The 19,797-nt window shown below is 30.9% G+C and overlaps 1 protein-coding gene across 1 annotated transcript in view; it reads left to right on the top strand.

Moving 5' to 3' along the window:
• LOC135129756 (protein unc-13 homolog A-like) overlaps nucleotides 1–19,797 on the top strand; it is a 217,625-nt gene that overhangs the window by 127,639 nt on the left and 70,189 nt on the right. The window contains exons 3-4 of the mRNA XM_064057004.1: nucleotides 15,163–15,192; nucleotides 16,393–16,495. Coding sequence (XP_063913074.1) covers nucleotides 15,163–15,192; nucleotides 16,393–16,495 — 133 coding nt within the window. The remainder of the gene's footprint in view (nucleotides 1–15,162; nucleotides 15,193–16,392; nucleotides 16,496–19,797) is intronic.

Below are 19,797 nucleotides of genomic sequence, written 5' to 3'. Positions count from 1 at the left end.
GTTCCGAAAATTGAGCTTTTGGGAAAATGTCCTAAAAATCCACAAAAAATTTTGGGATATTTATCTCGACGTGCTGATTTGAAAAATATATCATGTTTAGGGTCCTGGACCAAAATTTTGGAAATATTCAGTTTGAACGTCAAATTTTTTTAAAATCCTCAAATTTCCCACACTTCAGTTGGCGATTCTGGAAAAGTCGCTGATTTTTCGACGAAATTAAACCGAAAATAACATTTGGGAATTGAGATCTATGAAAAAATGTCTTTGGCTAATTTTTGAAAGTGTTCAAAAAATGGTCAAAAATTTAATAATGCACGAAAAAATGAGCTTTTGGGAAAATATCCTAAAAATTAACAATAAATTTTGGGATATTTATCTCGACCTGTTGATGATCTTTGACCAAAATTTTCAAAATATTCAATTTGAAGGTCAATTTTTTTTTTAATTCCTCAAATTTCCCAGATTTCAGTTGGCGAAAGTCGTAGATTTTTCAACGAAATGAAGCCGAAAATAACCTTTGGGAATCGAGATCTATGAGAAAATGTTTTTGGCTAATTTTCGATGTTCGAAAAATGACCAAAAATTTCAAGTTCCGAAAAATTGAGCTTTTGGAGAAAATGTTCTAAAAATCCACAAAAAATTTTGGGATATTTATCTCGACGTGCTGATTTGAAAAATATATCATGTTTCAGGTCTTGGACTAAAATTTTGGAAATATTCAGTTTGAACATCAAATTTTTTTTAAATCCTCAAATTTCCCACACTTCAGTTGGCGATTCTGGAAAAGCCGCTGATTTTTCGACGAAATTAAACCGAAAATAACATTTGGGAATTGAAATCTATGAAAAAATGTCTTTGGATAATTTTTGAAAGTGTTCGAAAAATGATCAAAAATTTAATAATGCACGAAAAAATGAGCTTTTGGAAAAATATCCTAAAAATCCACAATAAATTTTGGGATATTTATCTCGACCTGTTCATGATCTTTGACCAAAATTTTCAAAATATTGAATTTGAACGTCATTTTTTTTTTTAATTTTCAAATTTCCCACATTTCAGTTGGCGAAAGTCGTAGATTTTTCGACGAAATGAAGCCGAAAATAACCTTTGGGAACCGAGAGCTATGAGAAAATGTCTTTGGCTAATTTTCAATGTTCGAAAAATGACCAAAAATTTCAAGTTCCGAAAAATTGAGCTTTTGGGAAAATGCTCTAAAAATCCACAAAAAATTTTGGGATATTTATCTCGACGTGCTGATTTGAAAAATATATCATGTTTAGGGTCCTGGACCAAAATTTTGGAAATATTCAGTTTGAACGTCAAATTTTTTTAAAATCCTCAAATTTCCCACACTTCAGTTGGCGATTCTGGAAAAGTCGCTGATTTTTCGACGAAATTAAACCGAAAATAACATTTGGGAATTGAGATCTATGAAAAAATGTCTTTGGCTAATTTTTGAAAGTGTTCAAAAAATGGTCAAAAATTTAATAATGCACGAAAAAATGAGCTTTTGGGAAAATATCCTAAAAATTAACAATAAATTTTGGGATATTTATCTCGACCTGTTGATGATCTTTGACCAAAATTTTCAAAATATTCAATTTGAAGGTCAATTTTTTTTTTAAATCCTCAAATTTCCCAGATTTCAGTTGGCGAAAGTCGTAGATTTTTCAACGAAATGAAGCCGAAAATAACCTTTGGGAATCGAGATCTATGAGAAAATGTTTTTGGCTGATTTTCGATGTTCGAAAAATGACCAAAAATTTCAAGTTCCGAAAAATTGAGCTTTTGGAGAAAATGTTATAAAAATCCACAAAAAATTTTGGGATATTTATCTCGACGTGCTGATTTGAAAAATATATCATGTTTCAGGTCTTGGACTAAAATTTTGGAAATATTCAGTTTGAACATCAAATTTTTTTTAAATCCTCAAATTTCCCACACTTCAGTTGGCGATTCTGGAAAAGCCGCTGATTTTTCGACGAAATTAAACCGAAAATAACATTTGGGAATTGAAATCTATGAAAAAATGTCTTTGGATAATTTTTGAAAGTGTTCGAAAAATGATCAAAAATTTAATAATGCACGAAAAAATGAGCTTTTGGAAAAATATCCTAAAAATCCACAATAAATTTTGGGATATTTATCTCGACCTGTTCATGATCTTTGACCAAAATTTTCAAAATATTCAATTAGAACGTCAATTTTTTTTTAAATCCTCAAATTTCCCACATTTCAGTTGGCGAAAGTCGTAGATTTTTCGACGAAATGAAGTCGAAAATAACCTTTGGGAATCGAGATCTATGAGAAAATGTCTTTCGCTAATTTTCGATGTTCGAAAAATGACCAAAAATTTCAAGTTCCGAAAAATTGAGTTTTTGGGAAAATGTTCTAAAAATCCACAAAAAATTTTGGGATATTTATCTCGACGTGCTGATTTGAAAAATATATCATGTTTATGGTCTTGGACCAAAATTTTGGAAATATTCAGTTTGAACGTCAATTTTTTTTAAAATCCTCAAATTTCCCACACTTCAGTTGGCGATTCTGGAAAAGTCGCTGATTTTTCGACGAAATTAAACCGAAAATAACATTTGGGAATTGAGATCTATGAAAAAATGTCTTTGGCTAATTTTTAAAAGTGTTCGAAAAATGGTCAAAAATTTAATAATGCACGAAAAAATGAGCTATTGGAAAAATATCCTAAAAATCCACAATAAATTTTGAGATATATATCTCGACCTGTTCATGATCTTTGACCAAAATTTTCAAATTATTCAATTTGAACGTCAAGTGTTTTTTTAAATCCTCAAATTTCCCACATTTCAGTTGGCGAAAGTTGTAGATTATTCGACGAAATGAAGCCGAAAATAACCTTTGGGAACCAAGATTTATGAGAAAATGTCTTTCGCTAATTTTCAATGTTCGAAAAATGACCAAAAATTTCAAGTTCCGAAAAATTGAGCTTTTGGGAAAATGTTCAAAAAATCCACAAAAAATTTGGGGATATTTATCTCGACGTGCTGATTTGAAAAATATATCATGTTTAAGGTCTTGGATCAAAATTTTGGAAATATTCAGTTTGAACGTAAAATTTTTTTTTAATCCTCAAATTTCCCACACTTCAGTTGGCGATTCTGGAAAAGTCGCTGATTTTTCGACGAAATTAAACCGAAAATAACATTTGGGAATTGAGATCTATGAAAAAATGTCTTTGGCTAATTTTTAAAAGTGTTCAAAAAATGGTCAAAAATTTAATAATGCACGAAAAAATAAGCTTTTGGAAAAATATCCTAAGAAACCACAAAAAATTTTGGAATATTTATTTCGACCTGTGTATAATCTTTGACCAAAATTTTCAAAATGTTCAATTTGAATGTCAATTTTTTTTTTAAATCCTCAAATTTCCCACATTTCAGTTGGCGAAAGTCGTAGATTTTTCAACCAAATGAAGCCGAAAATAACCTTTGGGAATCGAGATCTATGAGAAAATGTTTTTGGCTAATTTTCGATGTTCGAAAAATGACCAAAAATTTCAAGTTCCGAAAAATTGAGTTTTTGGGAAAATGTTCTAAAAATCCACAAAAAATTTGGGGATATTTATCTCGACGTGCTGATTTGAAAAATATATCATGTTGAGGGTCTTGGACTAAAATTTTGGAAATATTCAGTTTGAACGTAAAATTTTTTTTAAATCCTCAAATTTCCCACACTTCAGTTGGCGATTCTGGAAAAGTCGCTCATTTTTCGACGAAATTAAACCGAAAATAACATTTGGGAATTGAGATCTATGAAAAAATGTCTTTGGATAATTTTTGAAAGTGTTCGAAAAATGATCAAAAATTTGATAATGCACGATAAAATGAGCTTTTGGAAAAATATCCTAAAAATCCACAATAAATTTTGGGATATTTATCTCGACCTGTTCATGATCTTTGACCAAAATTTTCAAAATATTCAATTTGAACGTCAATTTTTTTTACAAGATGTCTACCCACGCTAACTTCCAATAGTATGTAACCCGAGCTTTACTTAACCTTCCTGCAAGTCGGAAACAAAGTTTTTAATATAAACACCCTTAATGCTAATCAGTAAGCTTCCCGCGAACGTGATATGGCTTTATAAAGCGATAACGCCGCCCCCATACCTTGCGGCTTAATAACAACAAAGCAAATCGTCTGTTTCTCTATACTTAATTAAGTACAACACTACCAACAGAAATTGCGTGTCGAGAAAATACCGCCGCCTACAAAAAATATTTGTCCTTCTCATGCTAAGTAGAATAAAAATAAAAGCATTTTCCGCCTCTTATTTGGAGCGAAATGGAGCGTGTATTGTCGAGTGTGACGGAATGAAATATTAAATGAATAATAATCATGGGCTTACTGATAAGATCAGTCATAAATGTGCGCGTAAATTAGGTAAGTCCGTAAATAAATCATTACGAACATTACGAAGCAGTATTTTTGGTTGTTTCAAATACAATATGCACATATATATCAAAGTTAATGTCTCTGCACTGGAATTAGGTGCTGCTGGTTTTATTTCTACGAGTTAGGGATAAATCTTCACATTCAGATGCACTGAGAGCTTTTACCCTAACTTTTCCCATTACGGTCCACAAATTATGTTTGGAATACTTTGCGAAGTTGCTCGTGTATAATCATAAGATGACGTCGAAATCACCATTGAAGTGAAAATAATTGATACAATATTAGACTCGTACAGGATAAAAGAGTTTCATTTCCGAGGAAGTAGACGTCCTACTTTTTGAATTTCCACCATTGTGTAAATTTGCTATAATGGTGCCTGCCTGTAACAAGTAGTCTGTCCTTCACTCAGTTTAATTTGGCTTTCAATGGCTACCATGAGCTATTGAAACCTCAAACATGTTTACAAAACGTGATGAAAGCTTTAGTTAGAACGTGGATTTTGAATGGGTCTGGTACTGATATAACTGCGGATGTGTTGTCCTTTTTCTGGGTTATTTCGTTTCCGAGGTCGACTAAATGTCGCGTATTACTTTCAAAAGCCTTTCGTCTCATAAACTAAGTCCCAAAACGTTCTCGATGCTTTAATAAAGAGCTTTGTGCCCGCCTGGTCCCACTTTAGATTAAAAAAGCATGTCCTAAGACCTTTCTTTGATCCCGAGATGAATAAAATTTTTCATTGCTCATTGCACGCTCCAGAAGTTAATTTTAATTTCAAACTTTTGTAAATGCCATAAGGAATTTCATCTACACTCAGACTCAAGAAAAACGCTCGAGCTATGTCCGGAAAAACCACACCTAATGCACTTTTCTCACTTCGGAATTTCATACCAAAACTGACAATAAAATGCACTGCACATAAAGTATTATTAAAATTCCGACTTCTCGGTGCGCCATTTGGCCAAAATTGAACTTGTTGATACGAATGAAATTTTCTCTCACCGAGTGAAGTTTGATCGATAAGGCTGCTCCGAACTTGTAATTGTTTGTACAGAATTTTCTCTGATCGATTGCCGAGCTTGACCTGCTACCTGTTGCACGCTTGAATCAGTATCGACATTTCGACAGTTACAAGCTTGTCGTGTCTTATTGTTAGTGGCGGTGGTTAAAGGGGATGTTTTTTGGAAAAAAACCTCGATAAATATGGTATTGTTCGTCAGTGTCCTCTATCTGCGATACGAATTTACGGCCAATGGGTTTGCGGCAGGAACTGGAACGTCTCTACGGGGAAATTACCTAAACACAATACAGCCTCCCAGAGCAGCACTGTGCGGTGGTTCACCCTAGTCTACATCCACTCATTTTTGCTCCATCATTCCCGAAATAGTTTTCCTGCTCCCGCTCATACAATAACTCTATCAATTTATGGCCAAAACACAATTACTGCAAGGCTTTACTAAGTAATCGAATCAACCAACTTTGCCTAGAATCCGCATCTGACAATTTAATACTGGCTTTGATCCAGTATTGTGTTCATAGTTGTCAATTTAGTGCTCTAATTACTCCTATTGCGGATTAAATTTTTACTTCCCGAGCTAAGCTGACATTGCAAACCAATTTTTTTTTTATTTTTTGTAAAAAATGTTCAACATGTGTCTGACTCATTCGAAATGAATCCTTCTATTTTTAAATGTTATCCGTTTTTGATTTAGATTCTTTAATTTTTCCCCAAATTGAACAAAAAATTCTAAAATAGTGCAAGAATTTTTTGTGGATTTTTAAATAATTTTGTCAAAACAGAATTTTTTTTATTCTTCAAATTTCGGGCCACCTTTGATCATTCGAAACCGAACTAAATACATTTTTTGTAGGTTTCAAGTTCTAGAAGTCACTTTCGGCTTCGTTTCTCTGGTAAATCCTATCGTTTTTCCAGAATCAAACGCTGAGATATCGAAATTATTGGAATTAAAAAAAAAACGGTTTTAAAACTGAATATTTTGAAAATATCGCGCGATGGACATAAAAATATTATTGGAATCGCCACATCGAGATCTATATCTCAGAATTTTTTGTGGATTTTTAGACAACTTTTTTAAAACTGAAATTTTCCAATTCTGCAAATTTCGACATATTTTTGGTCATTTTGGAACTTGGCTAGATACATTTTCTTGCATATTTCGAGCTTCAGAAGTCACTTCTGGTATCGTTTCTTTGATAACATAAGCCGTTTTTCCAAAATTGGCTGTGTAATATCGAAAGTTTTGGAATTTTTTAAAGAATTTCACTTTAAAACTAAAAATTTGGAAAATGTCGCGTGGTGGACGTAAAAATACTATATTTTTGGAATCACCACATCGAGATTTATATCTCAGAATTTTTTGTAGATTTTTAGACAACATTTTCAAAATTGAAATTTTTTTCCAGTTCTTCAAATTTCGACCAATATTTTTGATCATTTTCGAAACTTAATTAAACACATTTCTTGTAGTTCTCGAGCTCTAGAAATCATTTCCGGCCTTGTTTCTTTGATAACTCCCATCATTTTTTAAAGAATCGACCATTGAAATATCCAAATTTTTGCAATAAAAAAAGTTGACTTTAAAACCAAAAATTTTGAAAATGTCGCGCGATGAACATGAAAACTACAATTTTGGAATCAGGATATCGAGATCTATGTGTGCCAGAACTTTTTGTCACTTCCGGCCTTGTTTCTTGGTGACTTCTATCATTTTTCCAGAATCGACACTGAAATATCAAAATTTTTGGAATAAAAAAAATGACTTTAAAACCAAAAATTTTGAAAATGTCGCGGGATTAACATAAAAACTCTACATTTTTGGAATCAGGATATCGAGGTCTATATATGCCAGAACTTTTTGCCACTTCCGGCCTTGTTTCTTTGGTTACTTCTATCATTTTTCCAGATTCGACCATTGAAACATCCAAATTTTTGGAATTCAAAAAAAATTGACTTTAAAACCAAAAATTTTGAAAATGTCGCGGGAATAACATAAAAACTCTACATTTTTGGAATCAGGATATGTCCCAGACCTTTTTGTGGATTTTTAGATAAGCTTTTTTAAAATGAAATATTTTCAATTCTTCAAATTTTGAGTTATTTTTGGTCATTTTCGAAGCTTAACTAAAGATATTTTCTTGTAGGTTTCGAGTTCTAGGAGTCATTTTCGGCTTCGTTTCTTTGGTAACAACTTCCATTTTTCCAGAAGCGATCATTGAAATATCGAGATTTTATGAATTTTTAAAAAATTTGTTCTTTAAAACCGAAAATTTTGAAAATGTCGAACCATGAACAGAAAAACTCTGTATTTTTGGAATCAGCACATTGAGATTTATATATCAGAATTTTTGGTAGATTTTTATACAACTTATTTAAAATTGAAACTTTTCCAATTCTTCAAATTTTGACCTATTTTTGATCATTTTCGAAACTTAATTAAACACACTTCTTATAGTTCTCGAGCGCTAGAAATCATTTCCGGTCTTGTTTCTTTGGTAACTTCTATCATTTTTCCAGAATCGACCATTGAATTATCCAAATTTTTGGAATTAAAAAAAAATTGACTTGAAAACTAAAAATTGTGAAAATGTCGTGGCATTAACATAACAACTCTACATTTATGGAATCAGAATATATTCCAGACCTTTTTGTGGATTTTTAGATAAGCTTTTTTAAAATGAAATTTTTTCAATTCTTCAAATTTTGACTTATTTTTGGTCATTTTGGAAACTTAACTAAACTGGTTTTCTTGTAGATTTAGAGTTCTAGGAGTCATTTTCGGCTTCGTTTCTTTGGTAACTGCTGCCGTTTTTCCAGAAGCGATCATTGAAATATCGAGATTTTTGGAATTTTTAAAAAATTTGACTTCAAAACAGAAAATTTTGAAGATATCGAGGGATGAACAGAAAAACTCTGTACTTTTGGAATCAGCACATCGAGATTTATATATCAGAATTTTTGGTAGATTTTTAGACAACGTATTTAAAATTGAAATTTGTCCAATTCTTCAAATTTTGACCTATTTTTGATCATTTTCGAAACTTAATTAAACACATTTCTTGTAGTTCTCGAGCGCTAGAAATCATTTCCGGTCTTGTTTCTTTGGTAACTCCTATCATTTTTCCAGAATCGACAATTGAAATATCCAAATTATTGGAATTAAAAAAAATGACTCTAAAACCAAACATTTTGAAAATGTCGATCGATGAACAGAAAAAGTCTGTACTTTTGGAATCAGCACATCGAGATCTATATATCAGAATTTTTGTTAGATTTTTTGACAACTTACTTAGGATTGAAATTTTTCCATTTCTTCAATTTTGACCTATTTTTGATCATTTTCGAAACTTAATTAAACACATTTCTTGTAGTTCTCGAGCGTTAGAAATCATTTCCGGCATTGTTTCTTTGGTAAATCCTATCATTTTTCCAGAATCGACCATTGAAATATCCAAATTTTTGGAATAAAAAAAAGTTGACTTTAAAACCAAAAATTTTGAAAATGTCGCGCGATGAACAGAAAACTGTATTATTGGAATCAACACATCGAGATCTATATATCAGAATTTTTGGTAGATTTTTAGGCAACTTATTTAAAATTGAAATTTTTCCAATTCATTAAATTTCGAACCATTTTTGATCATTTACGAAGTTTAACTAAATACACTTTCTTGTAGATTTCGAGCTTTAATGTTGCGTTGTATACACCTATATTTTTGGAATCAGCACATCGAGATCTGTTTTTCAGAACTTTTGTGGACCTTTAGGCAACTTTTTATAAATTGAAATATCGCATTTTTGAAATAAAAAAAATTTGATATTAAAACCGAATATTTTGAAAATGTTCCGCTATAAACATAAACATGCTGTATTTTTGGAATCAGTACTTAGAGATCTATATCCCACAATTTTTGTGAATTTTTAGACAACTTTTTCAAAATTGAAATTTTTCCCGTTCCTCAAATTTCGATCTATTTTTGATCATTTTCGACACTCAACTAAGTACATTTTCTTGTAGATTTCGAGCTCAAGCAGTTACTTTTTTTGTTTACTCCAACTGTTTTCTCAGGATCGACCATTGAAATATCAACATTTTTGGAAAATTAAAAAAATTTGACTTTGAAACCGAATATTTCGAAAATGTTGCGTTATAAACATAAACACGTATATTTTTGGAATCAGCACATCGAGATCTATTTCTCGGAACTTTTTGCGTATTTTTAGGCAACATTTTCCAAACTGAATTTTTTCCAATTCTTCAAATTTTGACCAAGTTTTGACAATTTTCGAAACTGAACGAAATAGATCTTCCTGCTGTAGAAGTCATTACCGGCCCCGTTTCTTTGATAACTCCAATCGTTTTGTCAGCTTTGGTTTTTGAGTTATCAAAATGTTTGAAATTAAAAAAAAAATTGATTTAAAAATCGAATATTTAAAAAATATTGCGCGATAAACATAAGCACGCTATATTCAGGATGTCGAGATTTGTATCTCAGAATTTTTTGTAGATTTTAGACAACTTTTTCAAAAGATTGTGAAAAGGTCTTCTATAAGTTTAGTTCTTCAGAAAATAGTGGCCCTAAATTTTGAATGAAATGTTTTATGTTTTTGAGTTATTTCGTGCGAAAAAGGCAAACCAAAATTTTTACGTTTTTGATTTTTTTTTTAATTGATCTTCAGAGGATTGTAAAAAGGTCTACTGTACTCGTATGTTTGATTTTTCAGAAATTGATCGTTCTATATTCAATTGTTGGCTGTTTTTGAATCATTTCTGGCCACAAAATTTTTACGTTTTAGATTTTTTTTTCAAAATTTTTCACAAATGGCCCAAAAGATTGTAAAAAATGTTTAATAATTTCTATTTTTCAGAAATTCATCGTTCTATGTTTAATTGTTGTGGATTTTTAAGTTATTTGTTGCCACAACGGCAAAAAAAGTTTTTAGGTATCGTATTTTTTATTTTCTTTCGCAAATTGATTAAAAGACTGTAAAAATGTTTAATATAAATTGGATTTTTCCAAAAATTTGTGGCCCTAAATGTTCTCTCTTCTTTAGTTATTTAATGCCAAAATGGCAAACAAAAATTTTTTCAGTTTTAATGGCAAATTGATCAAAAATTTTCTAAAACATGTTTATTATTTTCAAAATGGATCGTTGTATATTTAAAATTGTGTGTCTTTTTGAATTATTTCTTGCCAAAACGGCAAGCCAAAATTTTTACATTACAGAATCTTCCAATTTTTTTTTCAGATTAATCAAAAATTTAAAAAATGTTTAATACAAGTTTGATTTTTAAAAAATTAATAGCCCTAAATTTAACTGTTGTGTGTTTTTGTGTTATTTCGTGCTAAAACAGCAAACAAAAATTTTACATTTCGTATTTTTTGATTTTCTTTCGCAAATTAATTACAAGATTGTGAAGATATTTAATGTAAGTTTGATGTTTCAAAAATTTGTGGCCCTAAATTTAAACTAAATATTTTCTGTTATAAAATAATCCTCGACCAATTTTTTTTATTGGTCTTTTGGTCTGTTCAAGGGTCCTCTTTAGTCCAACTTGTTAACGAACTAGCTACATGAAAATAAAAATCAATCGGTTCTCATCTCCGCTTCATCCCTAATTATCTCTTTGCAAATCCGCTCACGTGATTTTAAATGGACAAGCCGAACCATCTCTCCACAATCTAACAAACCACAGACAGTTCAGTTAATCACATTTTTCTCCATCAACGTTGAATAAATCCTTTCAGAATGGTCTAGCTTCTTTGCTTACACTCACGCCTGACACTTAATTAAACATAAACTATACTCGGCTTTGATCTGGCATTCGACTCTTCTAATTTTCAGCTTCGTTATCTAATTTTCATGCACCACGAGAGTCGTGCTTTAACGCACATTTTTATTCTCTTTGTGGATGTTCCTGACGCGGACAAGGATGCAAGAAATCGATCTTGGAGGTACGGGACGCATTGGAAATCCGGAGCGTTATATTATCAGAGGGAGCATTTATCATGGCGGCATTGTCCGGCTTTGCACTTCATTTACCCGAGTTTAAAGAAGGCTGCAAGAATAATTGCACGGGCTTGAATGCAATTCAGAAGATGCTCTTTGTGCAGAAGGAGGTCAGTGGGGTGACGTCAATGGGAATGCTGCTATAGTTTCCGTTGTGTTACTAACGAGCGATGAAAGGTCGGACTTCGTTTTTTATTTACTTATTTTCAAGCTTAAATGGCCTTGTTTGACATGCGTTCTAGTGCTAAGTTGAACAACAGTGGTGATAATTATGAGGGATCACCTTACATTATGCGGTTTCTTGATCTCCAGGTACTAGGTCTCAGTTCTTCCCTTTAAATATTATTTTTTTACATTCTCCATCCTTTCTTTTTTCGTATATTTTTTGGCATTTTTTATTTTGTTGTTCATACTTTTCCTCGTTTCTTCGGACTCGTTTAACATTTTCAAGTTTTTTTATATCCTAGCATTTTTCTCATTCCTAATACAACCACACATTTTTCTTCTCATTTGTTTCTTCTTTAAAGTATATATTATACTGTTTGATGAACTTTGCCATCTGCGCCAGGTCAAGTCAGGTCAGTTAGTTAACTTTTCAAAATAAATCAGTATTAATTTTTCGCCTTTTACATTCTTTTATTGCGCAAGAAAAGTGGTTTTGTTCCTAATAACATCCCTAATAAAATATAATGCTCGCTTTTATCCCCGTTGATCAAATTAAATTTTTCCAAAAAATATTTTATTTATTTTTTATTTTTGGTTTTCTTAGGGAGCTATTGATAAACTGATCCCATTGATGAGTGGTTGATAACACTCTAGCTAGCACAATTTGTCTAATCATCGTCACCAACAATGTGACGACGGCACCTCAAAATGTTACAGAAAATCTTATTTAAGCTTTATAAAATTATATACACTTACACTTACGGTTTATGAATCCGTATTGATTTTTACCCTACACATCTACATATTTGGAAGAAAAATTGTAACTGTATAACCGAGTTACTTCAACAAGTTTTATCTTATGAGATCCTATTGTACACTGATTCCAAATTTGTAAAAACAATGGTTTTTTGAAAATTTTGAAAATCATGATCATTCGCAATATCAATGCCATGACGTCATTTACTTCCAAAATGTACGATAATAAATCTCATTAAAATTTTCTTCACTTGAATTTTCACACAAGATATCGAGATTTTTGAAAGTTTTGTAACATTTTGCAATTAAACTTAGAAAATGTTCTAAAGTCAATTAACAAAATATTATGACTTCATTCTTGTGGTATACCAATACGTTCATTGGTTTTTATAAATACAGGGTGACACAAAAAAGTATGAACCTATTTTATTGATCAACGCCATTTTCCTGAAAATTTTGTAACTTCTACGCATTCTCTGCGTTCTTTTCTTAAATATAGTCTCAGAGTATTCAAGAAATACTGGCAGTGAAGTTGTTTGGATTCAATCGATTCCGTGATTTTAAGAAAACACGCATGTTCAGGTCTCCCCAAGCACAACTCTTTTAAAGTTCACTTTTTGTGGACGATAACTACATTTATTGTTAATAATTTCAGTTTTGAAAAAATTGTTTAAAAACCCACAAAAAGTTCTGGGAAATATCCTGATTTCAAAAATGTAGAGTTTTTATGTTAATTCCACGACACTTTCAAAATTTTTGGTTTTAAAGTAATTTTTTTTTTAATTCCAAAAATTTGGATACTTCAATGGTCGATTCTGGAAAAATGATCGGAGCTATCAAAGAAACAAGGCCAGAAATGATTTCTAGCGCTCGAGAACTATAAGAAATAAACACATTAAGTTTCGAAAATAATCAAAAACAGGTCAAAATTTGAAGAATTGGAAAATTTTCAATTTTAAATAAGTTGTCTAAAAATCTAGCAAAAATTCTGATATATAGATCTCGATGTGCTGATTCCAAAAATACAGAGTTTTTCTGTTCATCGCTCGACATCTTCAAAATTTTCGGTTTTAAATTCAAATTTTTTAAAAATTCCAAAAATCTTGATATTTCAATGATCGCTTCTGGAAAAACGGCAGCAGTTACCAAAGAAACGAAGCCGTAAATGACTCCTAGAACTCGAAATCTACAAGAAAATGTTTTTGGTTAAGTTTCGAAAATCGACAAAAATAAGTCAAAATTTGAAGAATTGAAAAAAATTTCATTTTAAAAAAGGTTATCTAAAAATCCACGAAAAGTTCTGGGATATTTTCTGATTCCAAAAAAAATAGACTTTTAAGTTAATCCCGCTACATTTTCAAAACTTTTGGTTTGAAAGTCAATTTTTTTTTAATTCCAAAAATTTGGATAATTCAATGGCCGATTCTGGAAAAATGGTAGGATTTACCAAAGAAACAAGGCCGGAAATGTGTTTAATTAAATTTCGAAAGTGATCAAAAATGTTTCGAAATTTGAAGAATTGGAAAAAAATTTCAGTTTTGAAAAAGTTGTCTAAAAATCTACAAAAAAGTCTGAGGCATAGATCTCGATGTGGCGATACCAAAAACATAATATTTTTACATCCATCACCCGACATTTTCAAAATATGCGGTTTTAAAACCAAATTTTTTAAAAATTCCAAAAATTTCGATATCTCAGTGGTTGATTCTGGAAAAATAGAATGAAAAGAAAATGCATATTTTTTAAATTACACCTGAACGTACCCACTGCGCTCGCATTCTTAATATTCTTTTATAAAATAATACGGTTTCACCAGAACGTTCACTCTCTGACCTGACAAATACCGATCGATTTGGCGCTAATCATTAGGATAAGCATTGCCAAAATCTTGGCCAAGTTGAACAACCTTGCAAGCTGAAAGTTCGTGTTATTTTTTAATTCCGCGCCGTGATATGTATCTGACCGAAAAATTTACCCGAAATTTATTAACCAAACGTGCTAATTGATACGTCTGGTTATATTTATAGGGGTAGTAGAGTGGCCATAATTTCCACTGGCTCCACTCAGCCGTCATAAATTCCACTAATATTATAATGTTAGTGTGATTCATGATTCAGTCGTTTTGGGTGCGTAAAGGAAAATCGTGTAATTTATTTAGGTGTCTAATTTTCTCCACCAGTAGCATCGATACGGCTAATTTTCACCAAACGGTTTATTGAAATGGGTTCCACAAATATCATAACAATAATTCGTTGAGTGAAAATCGATAATTCAACCTTGTATTGAGTGGATGCTCACAAATTGTCCATTACGGATTGGAGGCAAGTGACTTGTATTAATGGTATGGATTTTAGTGGGTAATAATGGGTCAAAACTACTACTTTTCTAACTCTAATAATAAGTGGGTGGGTTTTAATCACTGAATAAATAATTGTTTATTTGGATATTTGTTACGCTAAAAATAGCCGTTGTCAACAATTAGTTGAAAACAAAAAGGAGAAACAGAATTAATTATGTATGGTCATAAAAAATAACTCAGGAACAAAGCAATGTCACGGGATTTAAAAACTTCAAAGCCTTCTTGCTAAAGCATTACATCAACCAGTCATCTGCATGACGCCTCAAGTAATGCCATCGGGGCTGTGCTCTGTTTCGTTCACATTATCTGACAGCTATACCTTGTAAGAAAAACTGACCGTAATCAGATTATCTGACTAATTTACTACTATAAAAGTCCGCATTAATTTTTAACACAACTAACTCCGCTTTTCTTTGTTTCAGTGAAAAAGGCTCGTTACGTTGGAGCACAAGGTAAGTCTATTTTCATTTCGTTCTTCTCCCTTGAGCACATTCCATGCTTATGTCGTGATCAACGACAGAACGAGCGACTACATAAAAAAATAATCAGACGAGAAGCGAGTAAATTGTACAAAAAGAGCCCGAATGCAAATCGGTTGTTTGTGCCTGAGCCCCAAATCCTGGCAGATTAATCACCGGAATAACATGGCATTCGTGGAGTCACACATGGTTACTATTTTAATATCAAATGGAGCAAGCACATTGCGGCATAGAGCGTGTCTGTTCAAAATGTCATCAAATCCGGCTTTTATTTCCGTCGAATTTATTCGAATCGTTTCAAAGCCAACTGCGACTTCTGTTGCTAAATTCGTTCAATTCCCGTCGTCTTCATACAAATTCGCCGGCAATTAATTCTGGATAATGGTTTAATTTCGGTTACTTCAAATACCCGCACTGTAACGGCAGTAATTATGACAATGTCGGAAGTGGCGTTTCCCCTCTGCTGCCTAATCCTATCGTCGTATCGGTTTTTCTTGCAATAATCTCGCATAAATTTATCTTTCAGCATCCGTCTTTTTTACTTCTTTTCCTTCGCAATTTGGCGTGTAATAAAGGAATTTTTTACGGGCGCTCCGCTGGGATGGAACCATCTTTATCACATCCTTTGCACTTTTAATAATCAGCGTGAAATATGTACACAGCGGTGCACAAAATGATGCGAGATTTTTCACAACTTTTACGACCACGCTGGTCGTCGTGTTCAATATTTTAAGCATAGTGCGTAGTTTTCCTGGAGGAATCGTGCACCCGCGACCTCGTCTCGCTTATTCTTTTCAACGAATAAAAGCCAGAATTCGTTTTTAACGAGATCTATTAACCGTCTCTTCGCTTCTTGCTTTTATTAGAGCATTTATTCCCCTCGTAAAACCTCGGCGGTTGAATCAACTCAAACACACTATTGCTCACCACACCTCTAAACAACGTAATATTTTGTAAAACCACTTGAAACTTCGAAAAGACAAGCCGATTTAAGAAAACGTCTGATTTATACGATTATCTTGTTATTTTCCTTCCTACTCTTTCTAGGTCAGGATGCGACGCCTCCTAGTCTAGACTCTTACGCCTCTCATAACACACATTATCTTCCTTCGGGATTTTTTGCACACTGGCTTTCTCTATGCACAAGACAATCTAATTGGGATTTTTTTTCAGCGTCTCAGTTTAACACTTACGTTACCCTCAAGCTACAAAACGTCAAATCCACCACAGTGACGGTCAAAGGAGCGACACCATGCTGGGAACAAGACTTTCTCTTGTAAGTGTCGCTTTTTCTGAATATTTCTGACTTTTATTTTCATTTCTGATTGGGCAAAACGAGCTACTCAAATTAGTTTTAAACACCAAACCACGTGAAATTTTCTTGTTGCGTGCACCATGAGAGCTTTCGTGCTCGTGATTAAGCATGTAGTGAAGTGTTTTCCCTATGGATGCCGTGGCTCAAGAACCAGACTACACCCACTTGCCTAAGCAACTCCTTCTGAATTATCGTCGAAGTTCACTTAAAACTTTGTCTTTTAAATCAGCTAAACCTACTTAACACTACACTGAATCATGCGGATACAAAATTACTAAACTTTGAGAATACAGTAATGTTGCGCGCGCCTATTTTCAATAATAATAATACATCATGCTTTTCTTATTTAAAAAATACAACCTTAGAATGCGAGCGCAGCGAGAACGTTCAGGTTTCCCCAACATTTGTAATCAGAAAAAAAATGATTAGAAACTAAATTATCAAAAAATTGAAAATATGAAAAATTGAACATTTAAAATGGAAAATTTCAGTTTTTTTTAAAGCAATTTTTTGATTTTTACTTTTTTACCTTATGGAATTACCATCTTTAACGTTTTCGTATTTTAATTGCTCAATTTTTCAACACAATGAACAAATGTATTCGAAACTGAAAATTGAAAAATCGCAAAATTAAAAAACGAAAGATGGAAAATCGAATATTCGAGAAATCATAAAATTGTAAAATTGTAAAACTGGAAAATTCAACGATCTGTCAATACCAAAAATAAAAATAAAACTAGAAATTGGTAAACGGAAAATTGTAAAATTGAGACATTCGAAAGTAAAAAATTGAAACATCGGGAAAATAAATGGAAATATCGAAAAACAGAAAAATTTAAAATCAAATGGAAAATAGAAAAAAAGCAAAATCAGAAATCGGAAAATTAAAAAAACAAAAATTGTAACATTGAAACATCGAAAGATGAAATAATAATGGGGAAATTTAAAAATCCAAGAATCACAAAATTGAAACTTCGTAAAAAAAGTTCAGAAAATGAAATTTCCAAAAATTGAAGTCTTCAAATTTTTTTCAGCAATTTTTTGATTTTTATAGTTTTAAATTTTCGATTTTCAATATTTCATGTTCTCGAAGTTTAATTTTCTAGTTTTTCAACAAAACGAACAAATATATTCAAACTGAAATTTTGAAAAATCTAGAAGTCACAAAACGAAAACTCAAAATCGAAAAATAAAAAACTAACAATTAAATAACTGACAAAACCTAAGATTTCAAAATTTAAAAATTGTAAAATCGAAAAATAGAGATCACAAATAAAAATTATTAAATTCAAAAAACAAAAAGTGAAAAATCGACCGAAAGGAAAAATAAAAATACCTAGAAATTGACAAAAAAGAAATGGAAAATAGACAAATTGAGAAATCAGAAATCAGAAGATTGAACGATTTTTTTATTTAGCAATTTTTCGATTTTTATATTTTCAGTTTTTTAACAAAAAACGACAGATATATTTTAGCTTCTCACATATTCAAAAATCAAAAATGAAAAATGGAAAAATTGGAAAAACGAAAAATTGAAATACCTACACGTCAACAACCGAAAAAGTGCAAATCAAAAAACTGAGGAAATGGAAGACAGAAAAATCGAAACTTTAAAAATTGGAATATTGAAAGAACAAAAAATTGTAACACTGAAACATGGAAAAGTTAAAGACTAAAATAGTCGAGAAATTTAAAAACCGAAATCAAAACAGAAAAAAAATTAATTGAAAGTAAAATATCAAAAAATTGAAAATCTGAAAAAATGAACATTTAAAATGGACAATTTCAGTTTGTATTAAGCAATTTTTTGATTTTTATTTTTACCTCATGGAATTACCATCGTTAACGTTTTCGTACTTTAATTTCTCAATTTTTCGACAAAAAGAACAAATTTATTCAAAACTGAAAATTGAAAATTCGGAAAATTAAAAAACGAAATATGGAAAGTCGAAAATTTGAGAAATCATAAAATTGCAAAATTGTAAAACTTGAAAATTCAACGATCTGTCAATCCCAAAAATAAAAATAAAACTAGAAATTGGAAAACGAAAAATTGTAATATTGAGACATTCAAAAGTAAAAATTTGAAACATTGAAAAACAGAAAAATTTAAAATCAAAAACAAATGGAAAATAGAAAAATTGCAAAATCAGAAATCGAAAAATTGAAAAAACAAAAACCTGTAACACTGAAATATCGAAAAATGAAATAATAATCGGAAAATTTAAAAATCCTAGAATCACAAAATTGAAACTACGTAAAAAATGTCCAGAAAATGAAAATCAAAAATTGAAGTCTTGAATTTTTATTCAGCAATTTTTCGATTTTTGTAGTTTTAAATTTTCGGTTTTCAATTTTTCATTTCCTCGAATTTTAATTTTCTAGTTTTTCAACAAAAGAAACAAATTATTCAAACTGAAATTCTGAAAAATCTAGAAGTCAAAAACGGAAACTCAAAATCAAAAAATAAAAAAACTAACAATTAAATAACTGAGAAAACCAAAAATTTCAAAATTTCAAAATTGTAAAATCGAAAAATAGAAATCAGAAATAAAAATTAATAAATTCAGAATTCAAAAGTTGAAAAATCGGACAAAACGAAAAATAAAAATACCTATCAATTGCCAAAAAAGAAATGGAAAATAGAGAAATTGAAAAATCAGAAATTAGAAGAATGAAAGATTTTTTTATTTTTATTTAACAATTTTTCAATTTTTATATTTTCACATTTTCGATTTTCAATTTTTTATTTTCTCGAATTTTAAATTTTCAGTTATTTAACAAAAACGACAGATATATTTTAGTTTAGTCTTACTAAGACTATTCAAGAAAAAGTTATGGTGATTTTTTTGTGTTCAATTGTAATAATATAACTGTCGAATTTAAAAGATATACATTTAGGATGCGAGCGCAGCGAGCACGTTCAGGTTTCCCGAACATTAGTAATCACAATTGTTTTTAAGATTAACATTTTTTTTGACAATAATGTATTGAATACAGATCAAAAATTAAAAGAAAATATCACGGATTCAAAAATCAAAAATTGAAAAATGGAAAAATTGGGAAATCGAAAAATAGAAATACCTAGACGTCAACAACTGAAAAAGTGCAAATCAAAAAACTGAGGAAATGGAAGTTAAAAATCGAAACATTAAAAGTTGGAATATTAAAAGAACAAAAAATTGTAACACTGAAACATGGAAAAATTAAAGACTAAAATAGTCGAGAAATTTAAAAACCGAAATCGAACAGAAAAAAATGAT

This window comes from Zophobas morio, unplaced genomic scaffold (assembly GCF_036711695.1).
Source record: "Zophobas morio isolate AGI-343-1 ecotype UQ-CSIRO unplaced genomic scaffold, CSIRO_AGI_Zmor_V1 ptg000016l, whole genome shotgun sequence".
NCBI lineage: Eukaryota > Metazoa > Arthropoda > Insecta > Coleoptera > Tenebrionidae > Zophobas > Zophobas morio.
Note: the sequence above shows the minus strand (reverse complement) of the source record. Positions and strands in the feature narration are given on the sequence as shown.